Source organism: Mugil cephalus, chromosome 9 (assembly GCF_022458985.1).
Source record: "Mugil cephalus isolate CIBA_MC_2020 chromosome 9, CIBA_Mcephalus_1.1, whole genome shotgun sequence".
Taxonomy (NCBI): Eukaryota; Metazoa; Chordata; class Actinopteri; order Mugiliformes; family Mugilidae; genus Mugil; species Mugil cephalus.
Genome location: NC_061778.1, coordinates 3,867,301 through 3,879,995, shown reverse-complemented (window position 1 = coordinate 3,879,995; position 12,695 = coordinate 3,867,301). Strand labels below are relative to the sequence as shown.

Genomic DNA, 12,695 nt, shown 5'->3' with positions numbered 1-12,695 from the left:
GCAGGTTAGAATATTGTAGCTCATAATTTGTTTGTGTGAGAGATCGCTGATATCTAGTGTTATTACGGCTGGAATGTTAGGGGATTTTTGCCTCGAGCTTCCTCATGTTGAATGTCATTTATTGCCAGCGCTTGATGAGCAGCTCATTCTGACAACTAACAATAGACGGCCGTGGGAAATACATCCAGATTAAACCCTAATGACAGAACAAAGTAAACGTTAAATTGTCAGTTTGCTATCTTTACATCCCCGTTGATTCATCCTCCAAACGGAGACCCGCTGATTGAAACCATCACTGGGTTTTGTTTTAGTCTTGCCTTCCTTTAGAAAATACACAATCCCAACCTCTAAAAAGCACCCAGACATGGGACAGCGGCACCACACGGCCCTGCCCTGTTGGCTCTCCATCCCTTCGAAGTTCTACTTTTAGACGCCGCTCGTCTCAAGTGGCCTCGGCTCTCCAGCCTGGCAGGCGCAACACCTTCACAGCCACCAGGTAAATGTGGCGGCCGGCTGGTGAGACGCAAGGCAAGCCCGCCCATGCAGCCCCGGCCTTGTTGACATGTCAGTCATCGCTGCCTCGGTGGCAGACGGGGGGGGCCTCGGGGAGCGTGAGAGAGAGAGAGCCGGCGTTTCTTAAGTCAGTTAAAAAGTTGGTTATTCAGCGCGTTCAGGCTGCCGGCTTCCTGATGTGGACAGAAGTCAGGCAACAGCGAGAGAGAAAGAGAGAGAGAGAGAGAGAGCTTAACAGCAGATGTTTTACACTGTGGCCGTTACCCTCATTTCCTGGGCGGAGAGCTCTCCTCGCTCTATTAGATGAGTAACAGGAACCAGAAAAAAAAAAAAGAGTTAGGGGGAAGAGAGGGAAACACAGAGAGGCAGAGGCAAGCGCAAAAAAGAAAAAGTTATCTGAGCTCAGGGCACCCACAAATCACTTTGTCACCAGCAAGCTCTGACAAGCACCACGAGAAAGACTGGAGAGGGAGGGAGAGAGTACGAGCAGAAGGGCAGATTTAAGAAGAGGTGTGAACAGGGAGTTGTGTCAGCGGAGAGAGTCGAAGAAGGCAGAAGGTGTGGATGAGCTGTGGAGGCATAAGCGAGATGATACCGATGGATGGATAGAGAGAAGAGAGGACACTTCCCAAAACTGTGCGAGCTAAGAAGGACTGTTACTACTACTACTACTACAACTACTACTACTGCTGCTGCTGTGTCTGGATGGTGCACTCATTTAAACAGAAGGTGTGTCAAACTTTAAGATCTCTTAGAGGAGGACGGCGTTCCACTTCATACTCAGCGCAGAGAGCATGCTTCTGTCGCACTTCCATGTTTGACAGTGAAGGGACGGACGGAGACACGGCATTAAAAGCAATTTCTCGCGTGCTGCTGCTTTATGCTGATCACATGCTCTTATTGGTGAAAAAAAAAAAAAAAGAGGTAGTTACAGCAGAGAGCACATGTCAAGTGAGATTGTGCAGGGGCACTGATGAGACGTTTCTCTCGAACAGATAGTCTGAGTGAAATTATTAACTGCTGTACAGTCAGGAGAATCAGGAGTGGATATACTTTTCTACTCCCTCTTTCCCTTCACTGTGGGTATTTCTTCAGCTCTTCAGCTCTGGGCTAACTCAAAGCTCAAGGGAGATTTATGCGAGCTATAAAGGAAGCCAGAGGTCATCTGATCAAACTTCAGAAACACAAAAATAGGAAGCTCATTTTTCCACTTTAAGCACGAGGCTTTACAGCGTTGTTTTCTCTTCCTTCAGAGACTTTCAGAGCGAGTGTATTTGGTATTTGGCATCATTTGCAAAGACACCTCCTGGGTATTGCAGGACAGGAAGCGGTGCCAGGTTTAAAAGCCTTGTACTCTGCCAGTAAGTAAGTTGGACTTGTTTTGCTGAGTGTTTCATTGCTCCTTTCACATTCGCTTGAATGGCCTCTGGGGACGTGTAATGAGAGACTGCATCGGTGAGCAATACAGCAGAGCCGACACGTGGAGTAGTATATGTTTGCCGTGAACAAGACAGTATTCAGTTTAACGTCGGAGCTCGAAGACAATAACAAGTCGGCGTACGGGTACAGAACCAGGTCTGTGGACTGTTTTTGTGTGGGAACGTACGGGTGCGGTAGCGGCCTTCTCATTCACCGGAGTCACCGGAGTGTGTTTGTGTGTGTGTGTGTGTGTGTGTGTGTGTGTGCATGTTTTAATGGACTCTTAGCATTTGACAGCTCCGCTTCAGAGTCTGGGACGTCACTGTGTAACCTGGGCTGTTGAGTCAGAGGCTGGCTCATCCCTCCATGTCTGTCTGCCCACGGGGATTCTCTCCACCTGCCTCTGTACAAAGACGACGCGAGTGTTAGGTGCTTTTTACGGGAGCAGCGACAGCTGCGGCACCGGTGAATTTTCAGGAGTCTCCACACTGCCCTAATTGTTCTGTCGTGTGTAAACATCTTACGTCAGTCACACCTCTCCACAGAGTGATTCACTGTCCCCAAGCATCTCCGGAGAGAGGCAGGCGGTTGAGAGAAAAAAAAAAGGTGAGGGAGAGTTTGCTAGGAACCAAAGAGCACAGGGGTGGTTGGACTGACGAGGCCGTCACCATGAAACTGTGGCTGCTGGTGTTGATGGCCGTGTACACGGTGGGCAAGGTTAGCGGCATGTCCACGTGTAAGACCGTGGACCTGGAGATGGTGAAGAAGAAGCGCATCGAGGCCATCAGGAGCCAGATTCTCAGCAAGCTGCGGCTGTCGAAGGCGCCCGAGCCCAGCGAGTCCGGGGAAACGGAGGACATCCCCACCAACCTGCTGTCGCTCTACAACAGCACCAAGGACCTGCTGAAGGAGGTCGAGGTCCAGACAGAAGTCACCACGGAGCAGGAGGAGGAGGAGTACTTCGCCAAGGTGCTGCACAAGTTCAACATGACCAGTGAGTACCAAGAGGGTAACACGCAATGTTTGTCTTCAATTGAACTGTTTGTCAAGACTGGAACGTTTGTTCGAGGCACATACACAAAACAGAGGAAAATATACTGACATTTTTATATATAATATTTGAATAAAACGTTTGCAAATGAGCTGCTGAGTGTGAATGTACCAAACAACCAAAACAGAGCTTGTATGTGTTCCAAAGCCAATGTTTGACATGGTGTTAGCCCGCCAGGCTTCGGCGCTAATGCGTCTTAAAGAAAGCAGTCTCTGGGATCGATTAACTCCGCAGATGCGGCCCCGAAATAATCAGCATTTGCCTGATGGCTGCCTCGCGCCGGTTCCAATCTCCTCCATAAATTCTCTCAACACGTGTAACCCCTTACGATCTCCGCCCGACACATCCAGGCAGCTTCGGGAGTTCAGAGATCACAGGCGTTACAAGTTAGCGCAACTGCGAGCCGCATCTGGTCCGATGCTCCGCGTTGGTTCGCATGATAACCGCTACATTTTTACTACTTTATTAGCGCTGTTTGTTTGGCAACGCTGGATGCGCTGTTTGTTCAGCCAAATACTTGTTGGCTGTAATTGTGCAACGACGCTCATTATGATAAACATATTTTTTTGGTTTTGTTTCTATGCTGCTATTGTTCTCTACATGCCTATACTCCTCACCCTATCAGGCAGGCATCCATGCTATCCCTCTTTAATCCACCACTTCAAACGAAAGACTTGAGTGGATGGACCACGCTCGGGGGGTGTGAAAACCAAACGGGGAGCAGCTTTAAAAAGCAGGAATGAAAGAAATGAAGAGCTTGTTCTGCTTAGGTGTAAAGCAAACATGTAAAATATGTCACGAGCTCTTGGTCCCTTTCTTTTCTGGTGTCGTCCCTCAGGGAGCGGGGTTTTCCTGTAACTCGAGCTTTCGGATTCTCCCTGACTTATCCTGTCGCCTGCTCTCGTATCTCTTTCTCTTTTTCCGTGTTGCCATTTCCCCCCTGAGTAATCTCTTTAACCGCGATCAGCCGCCTCCTTCTCCCTCCGCCGCTGGGTTTCCTGCACTTATTATCAGAGTGTTAGCAGCGTGTTTGTGACAGGGCAGCTTGGCAGGAAGGAAAGCGGCTCTGAAGGCCACTGAGATCTTGAGTGACTCAGGTCCGGTGCATGCGGGTGCCCATGGGGAGCACGTGTTTCCTACTCCTGTGGAAGGCCAGGGAGTTGTCGTCCACTGTCATAACCCCCCCCCCCCCCCCCCCCCCCCCTCAGTTTATCCTCCACACGCAACGGGAAAGCAGAATGGCAACTGCATGCAGGCCCACCAAGAAAGGTTTCGTTAACAATAAGCGAGAGACGCTGCTGCTGCTGCTTCTGCTTTTTCTTCAAGAGAAGTTGAAGATATAAAAATAGATTCCTGGTGGAAAACATTTTTTTTTTTTTTTTTGTCTGTCTTCAGAATACTTATTAGCAATCGTCATTTCATTCATTTGCGTTTTGTTTTTACTGGATGACTCACACCTTCCTGACACCCCCAGAACAGCCTACGGGGATGCTTAACTTGTGTGCAGAGCGTTTAAAAGCTTAATCGTTTTCGTCTCCATTGCGGTAATTTTGCATTAGGGCTAAATTCCTTCAGCTAGTTAGCACTCCTTGAAGCCCACACAAATTCACCTCCACCAATTAAGACGGTGTCGGCCATCGCATGTAATTCAGCTCGTTTACCAAAGGAGCTGTTTTTTCCTTTGGACGGCGGCCACTTGGAAGTGAAATGAGTTCACTGCTCTGGAATAATCATTATAATTACAAGTAAATGAACCTTCTTCCACTGTACAATGGGGAGGGATCGCACAGCGATAGGGGTCGGGTGGGGGGTGGCGGTGGGAGGGGGGAAGCGACATCGACCGAGTGGGCCGTGGGGAGGGTGGAGCAGAGAAAGAGGGAGGCAGATATTTAGCCTGTTGCTGGAATCTGGTTCCTCCCACTGGTAATTACAGAGCTGTCTCCATACCTGTCACAACAGCTGTCCCCGGCTTACCTGTGGATAGGCCCTGATTCAACACACAAATCCCCCCCCCCCACACACACACACCTCCGCGCACACACACACACACACACACACACACACACACACACACACACACACACACACCCATGCAGGCCAGGGTGCCGTCCTCACCCCTATGTGGAAGAGCGAGGCAGGCAGTCGAGCACGGCGAAGGAATTTTTACACTTTGTTCCCTCGAAGGCTCGAATTTTGATCACAGCAGCTTTTCTGCGACAAACCGAAGTAATTAGAGTCGAGAGTGAGGACAAAGATTCACAGTAGTTATGGCACTGCAGCCAATATGCTTCTGAGGGGAAATGACTTAATTTCCTGTTTCACAAACACTTCTCTAACCCTTAACATATTTATCTCACTTTTCTTAAACGAGAGCTGGAGACTTCGTCGACTTTCCTCCGCTCGCTGTTGCCTGCTACACAACGCCGCTAGTTTTGCCAGTTCCCCCCCCTCTTGCTCTCCCCGTACTGTACTCCGTCGTGATGCTTGCTCTCTCGCTCTCTCTCTCTGTGTTTCCATTCATTCGCTTACAGTGTAACCAAACATTTGACTCTTCTGGCTCTGCTGGGTGGGACCAGTAAAATGTCATCTCATTTCCCGTTACGCTCGACATCAGCGCTTTTCACTTTCAGTGTGGGGGGGGGTTGGGGAAGGGAGGGGGGGGGACTCTACCTCTGCAACAGCTCAGATGGTGATGCTGTCGAATGATACACAAGCAGCCGTGACACGGAGTGTCCTGGTACGGCCTGCGAACCAGGCGCAAGTATGCAGGGCTGTAATTCCCTGTCTTAAAAGAGCAAAGACCCTCCGGCTTTTGGAAGGCAGAGGCAGAGGCAGAAGGTTTCTGGGCCTGGGCCAGAACCTTGCTACATCCATACACACATCTCAAATTACTTACATCTTTCCCACCCTCCCAACTGTGAGCTGTATAGATACGTATGGCAAATGGTAAATGCTCTACCGCCCCTCCCATCGCCTCCCACACTATCTTCCTGCACATCATCTGCCTTCCTGTGCTCATCTTTGCACGTCTCCTGCATCGCAACCCCCAGTAGATTTATGGTGCTAAAGTCCCCAGTAGCTTGGCTCTTGGCTCTGTTTTTTTTTTTTTTTTTTTTTTTTATCAGGCTCCATGTTGCTGCTGTCATGTCATGGGCAGACACAGGGATTAACGTTGCAAATGTGGGCAGCAGGAAAACAAAACTCTCTCCACGGTCAACTTTACAGCAGCTGGAACAGATGAACGTTTGGCTGCATTCGCCTTTATTGAGAAATACTCCGCTAGTCTGTTTCACCATAAACGGCATTTTTACGTATTTTTTTTGAGTTTGTTGTGGTACAAAAAGGTCAGAAACTTGACAAAACCATAACACACTTACAAGTATATGATGAATCTAAATCAAGGAGCTTTAACGACCACATTCTTTGTACCCAATAATTGCTCCCTCACGGTGTCTAATTTGTCTCGTCTTATTAGTTATGGAGAATCGCTTGGTTCTTGTGCCAAGAAATATGACTGAAAAACTCACCAGAGCTCCACCAGTTGTGCCCCTTCAGTATTTCTCATACCCTTTTTTACATTTGCACTACTAATTTTGGATAATTGGAAATTGACGCGCAGGATAAGTCAAGTGCAGTAAAATATTGTGCAAATCGTGCAAGCATCTGAAAATACAGTCTTATACTCGTAACCCCAACCCTGGAAGCCTCCACATGCACAGGAATGTCAGAAAAATAAAGGTAGATAATGGCAGTGGCCAGAAGATGAAATCTAGTAATTTATCTGTGCATGCAGAGACATCAATGTGGCAGATTAACCACATGGAATTACAAGCAGTCATCTAATATTCAATATACTTGTTTGGATGTGTTTGTTTCGCAGGAAAACATCTGAAGTGGTTCACTCTATTACCATTTCTAGAGATTATTCAAAATATCTGTGGTGTGTTTTTTTTTTTTTTTCTGAATTAATGAGCAAAATCGAGAGGAAAAAAAAAAAATATGCCAAGCAATTCATCTCAAATAAAACCCAAATGGTTTTTATATGTGGTATTCACATCTGTTCTTTGTGCTTGTGATCTGATCACGCACATTAATACCGAGTCTAAACGGAGCCTAAAAGAATAAAAACACGTTAGACCACTTCCTTGCATTAGAAAAACTGATGCTACTTTCCCAGGGATTGTGGTGTGGCTCCTGAGAGTGGAGGGGTAATACCTCCACTAGTTACAAGCAAATGTTGGATTACACATCGTACTTAATTATTTATCTATTTATAAAAACTCTCACGGTGGTAATGGAGCGGTTCACGTAGCGGTCAGCGTTGCAACTAGTAGTCGGCGTTATGTAACATCCTGTTTCTAGAGCGTCAAATAACTAACTACAACAAAACATAAACAAAAAAAAAACTGTCACTTGAACATGCACCAGCATTATATTAACTACATAAAATGATATAAAGCATTTTATATGTGATGTGTACTTTAGTATTTGAGTTTGGCTCAAGTCCCATCCACTAACATGGAGGAGCTTATGACCTATACTGCAGCCAGCCACCAGGGGGAGCTCTACTTGCTTCAGAGCTGTATATTAGAGAGAGACTGGCCAACTGAAATCATTGGCGCCATGTTTGCTACATCGAAGGGAAGATTTTACAGTGTAACCCTATGGGGCGGATGTGCTATGTTGAAATAAAAGTCTAATTTTCACCATTAACGTGCCTATAAATGTTATTTTAAATATCTTAAATGCGCCTGTAAAATGTTTTGTAATCCAATCACCTCATCAGTCACCTCAGTACTCAGAAAATTATAAATAGTAACAAAGGCAATGTTATGTGTCTATGAAAATTTGTTTAACTACATCGACATAAATTACATGCACACATGGGTTTCACAGTATATATGACCATTAGTCTAGATAACTAGCTAGCATCAGGCTAGCATAAGGCTAGGTTAACTTCAAATTGATTTGTAAAGTGGGTTTTTGAGATCAAGGTTCACATTAATGATGCTATGACTTTATTTTTCCTATATAAAATCTTAATAAACATCAAAGAGAGACATTGACATTTACCTCATCACATAACAGGGAGAAATCAGTTGACATCCAGTTCTTCCTTTTAATCTTCTGCTCTCATAACTCTAATCGTTTTTGTTCTCTGGGGAAACGGTGGAGTTTCCTCCACGTTTTCCTGATACTGTTCTGCATATTTTAACTTTTACTCCAACTTTATGCTCTGTTATTGCCACTTCTCTATGGGTGAATATTGCTTAGATGCCTCTAACATGGCGCCCATGAAACATGTGACCAGCTCAGAACCAATCAGCATAGAGGGACAGCTCAGACGGTCCATTCCCTGGTTGGACTCTCTCTGATGTATGACTCTGATTAGCTTCACTTGTGTATTTTTAATACAGCCTATAGTTGAAACACTAGACTGTGACATCTGATGTGGAGCGATCAGAAACAATAAAAAAAAAAAAAAAATCGATATAACTGGTCAGAAATAGAACTCTTTATTAAAGCAATTTTCCATTTTTTTTACATCACACAGACAAAAACAACACAGACACCAAGAAAGAGAAAATCATCCCCATGTCCTTCAACATGTCTGAGATACGGAGCAGCATAGGGGAACACCGCCTGCTGACCAGCGCAGAACTACGGATGTTCATTAAAAAGACCAGGTTTTCCGATGACAAGGAGAACCGCGAACAACGAGTGGACCTCTACTACGTTAGGGACACGTTACCCCACTACCACGCTTCCCGCCTCATCAACAAGAACTGGAACGAGAAATGGCTGACGTTCGATGTCACTGAACCTCTGAGGATCTGGCTCCAAGGGACCGGTGAGATTTACAACCTCGGAGTTGCTGTTAGTGAAACCTCCGTGCTTTTGTTTATCGCGTGACTCATGTGACATTTCTGTCTCACCAGAGAACGAACAGAGCTTTCAGCTCCGGCTGTTCTGCGACTGCGACAAGCCGGCGGACAGCTGCAGCTTCAAGTTCACCATCTTTGGGATTGACCGTCGTCGGGGGGACCTGCAGACTATGGAGTCGCTGACATGGCAGCCGCCCTACATCCTGACCATGTCCACCAACCAAAACATCAGCAGCCACCTCACTGGACGCAAGAAGCGCTCCACGGATTCAAAGGACACCTGCTCAGCGTAAGCAGCTCTGGACACATCCTATTGCACGCATATTTAAAGCTGCACCTTACCTCACTGGTGAAATTTAAAATGCAGTGCCACCATAAAAACTCTTCCCTCTAAGCCACCACCACAGGCCATCAGTAGCTCTGCTTTAGGAATAGTTTCCATTTCCCTCAATGGTTATACTTACATAGCACTACTGCCTATTTCCTTCTACATCTTACATGTTATAAAACATCTGCGTTCTCTCACGTAGCCAAGAAGAGAACTGCTGCGTACGGAGCTTATACATCGACTTCAGGAAAGACCTCGGCTGGAAGTGGATAAACAAGCCGACGGGCTACCACGCCAACTACTGCATGGGGTCCTGCACCTACATCTGGAGTTCTGAAAACAAATATTCTCAGGTATAGCATGCGACACGAAAGCTACTTAATCAATCCCCGTGAGTTTGGGGGGGTCCTTGACCTAAAAAATGTTGAAGACTCCTGCTCTAGGTTCTTAAATGTGACCGAACTCAGCGCAGAACTAGAAGACGCCCGTAATGCTCATGAATATGATGAGAAAAGTAGCATGCTAACAGGATGGTATCCATTACTAGTGCATTGACACAGTCTGAGGTTTGATTGCCATTATATTTGGTACGGAAACTCGTGTTCAGTCCAGACACTTTTATTTATAAACACCTGCAAAACTAATGACATTCCCATCAGTCCGAGCCTCCGCCGTGACCCAATTAGACTTAGCTCAAGGCAACACTATGGTTAAGTAGTGATACTACGAGGTTTGTCCGACTGGAATCACACACGACTAGCATTTTGCTACATTTACCAGAATAACTATTTGTCTCCTTTTCGAAGCTGAATGTCCTTACGGAGCTTTGTTCCAGTAATAAATTAAACTCTGGGCGTGAAAGAATAATTTGATGGGAAGAAACAAAAAAATGTTTAACAGTTAATTAAAAACATGAGCTGGTGAAAGTGCGGTCGCACTGGTGGCTACACTTTTAACAAAAAAGATCATCTACCATTTTGTCCTTTTTCTGTGACGTTCTAAGCTCTTTGTTTTGTGGTATTTCCCTCGTCTTATTGCTTACAGATTTTGGCCTTGTATAAGCAACACAACCCGGGAGCCTCTGCCCAGCCCTGCTGTGTCCCTCAGGCCCTGGATCCACTACCAATCCTATACTACGTGGGCAGGCAACACAGGGTACGTGTGCGCCCGCAGCACTCCTTTGTTTACACAGCGTTTTTCGGTTGGAAGCTGCTCTCTTACAGCTGATTTAATGTCCTTTTTTTTTTTTTTTTTTTTACTTTCTTTCAGGTGGAGCAGCTGTCCAATATGATTGTGAAGTCCTGCAAGTGTAGCTAAAAATACCACATGGCACACTGATCTGCTTCCTCTCAGAACACGCACGGATGGAAAAAAACTGTGTGTGAGACTGCCGAGAAGAGCGTGTGACTAAGAAAAGAAAGGAAGAAAAAAATAAACGATAATGTGGACGAGGGGAACACAATATTTAAAGTCATTAGACTCTCCAGCTTTTCTCCCGCAGGCCATCCATTATCACTTCGGACGGACACAAAAACAACAACGGACTACTTTATAACGATATCATCATGTTTATGTACAGTCCATACTTTGTTTTTTTTTCTCTCTTCAGTAGTAAAAAAATGTCTGTCTTGAAATGAATTAATTTATTTGTTGGATGGACGGATCTTTAAAGAAGTGGCATACAAGTGTGACATGGAAAAAAAGGATTAAAATTATTTGTAGAAAAAAAAGAAACTAAAAGAAAGAAAGGTGGACCCAAAAAGAAAATCAGGACCAAAAACTGAGGACTCGGATGGAAGAACTTTTCGTTTTGATTAGTGCCTGGGACATTTTTTGTTTGCAGGCATCAGCTTCCCAGAAAAAAAAAAAAAAAAAAAAAAAAAAAAAAAGGTGCTATACGACAGGTGGAAAACTGTGGTCGGGGCTTTCCTAGAAGATAATGCTGCAGGTGTTTTTGAAGAGAGCGACATTGTAAAGGATGGAAAAAAATAAAAAAAACCCCAACAGGGGTAGTTCGAACCTCAGGGACACTCCCCCTGACTGAGAGGCTGGACAAGCAACCGAGCAACATTTCCCAAGAACCGTCCATCAGTTTTTACTGTACTGGCTTTGTTTGTTTTGTTTTTTTTTTTTACAACGCCGTCTTTGTCAGCATGTTTGTGTTCATAATTGAATATCAGAATGTCCTTGAGGCCTCCTGGTCTGTCAAAGCAATGAGTAACATGGGTGGTTTTCAGAGTGATGACAGCATGTTTTTCACCCACTTGGGGTTTCACAGCCAGCGTTGTTGTCTTTAGATGGTGAGGGATGTGGTCGTGGTGTTGGTGTTAGGGAAGCCATTTAGACGTTATTTAATCTTAATGGTAAATTATTCTCTTTTTATTTCGGGAGTTTTGAGGAGGATTTTTTTATTTTTTTTTTAACTTTCGTCTGAAATGTAATTTTTCTTTTTTTTCCACATTTGATTCAGCTTCTATGATTCGCTTTAGTTATAAAATCAGCACAATTGTCAGCTCTTGATATTTTGTTTTTTTATAGTGCACTTACTATTTGAAACTTGTTTTTGTAAATATTAAAAAAAAAATAAAAAATGAAATAAACAAGTTAAATTATCAAAACAGAGTGGAGGACTTCCTGAGCCAACTATGCGAGATGTTTCCACTTGGCAGAGTCTGAGCTTTGTTGTGAAGCTGTACGTCTATTGCACGTGTCAGTGCATGCACGCACCAGTGAGCATTAATTATTAACAAATATGGAAGCAGCACAAGATAAAGCGCACACGGGATGATGCAGACGTGATTGCATGATGCATTCATTCTTGTTGATCAAATAAAAAGCAATTGAACTGTTGACTGAGGGTAACAACAGCCCATGAAAAAACAACAATCCTTTGCTTGAAATGTAGATTAAAAAAAGAAAACAAAATGTGGCTTCAGTCGGAAACTGAGGCTCAGGCTGCTGATCGCTGATACTGCACCATGCACACGTCCTTTTCCCCCCCCGACGTCTAAACCCTCTGTGGCGACAGATTTTATCATCTCGCGTTTAAGCAAATGTCATAAAACTGGGTTGTTTTGCTTGCGTCACGAGTGTCCAATGTCGTGAGGCAGATCATGGAAAAGCGCGGCGCATGCCAGGTGTGTGTGGACTATTTCTGCCTGTTTACTCTGAACGACCGCGGACTGACTGCAGAGGAGGAACAGGTCCTGCTTCCCGGACACGCGGGCCCCTTTATTGGCGATTTACCCGAAAGGGATGCACGGCGTACCTACATTTTTTTTTTTTTTCACTATCTCTGTGCACCTTGTCCACCCCACCCCCACCCTGCCAGCCCCACCCCTCTTCCTTTGCACTCAAGGGATTACTGTCAGCCCACGAAGCTGAATTGGGAATGAGGCGAACAGGTCCAGACCCGCTGGTAAGTACCAGACTTAAGGGCAGTGACTACATGGAAAATTAAACACACATACTGTACACATACGCATGAAAACACTGAACC

At 45.2% G+C, this 12,695-nt stretch overlaps 1 protein-coding gene across 5 annotated transcripts; it reads left to right on the top strand.

The window, feature by feature from the left end:
* Nucleotides 1-829: 829 nt before the first annotated feature.
* On the top strand, nucleotides 830-11,814 carry tgfb1a (transforming growth factor, beta 1a). Of its 5 annotated transcripts, none has more exons than XM_047594188.1 (7): nucleotides 830-1,242; nucleotides 2,478-2,926; nucleotides 8,538-8,834; nucleotides 8,923-9,157; nucleotides 9,399-9,549; nucleotides 10,241-10,351; nucleotides 10,466-11,814. In XM_047594188.1, exons 1-7 carry the CDS (start codon nucleotides 1,115-1,117, stop codon nucleotides 10,511-10,513), a joined length of 1,419 nt encoding a protein of 472 aa, XP_047450144.1. In that variant the 5' UTR covers nucleotides 830-1,114; the 3' UTR covers nucleotides 10,514-11,814. The 5 variants fall into 5 exon arrangements, with proteins under 5 accessions (XP_047450144.1, XP_047450148.1, XP_047450146.1 ...); XM_047594192.1 differs by having other exon boundaries at nucleotides 2,220-2,926; XM_047594190.1 differs by having other exon boundaries at nucleotides 1,767-2,926.
* The last annotated feature ends 881 nt before the right edge of the window (nucleotides 11,815-12,695 follow it).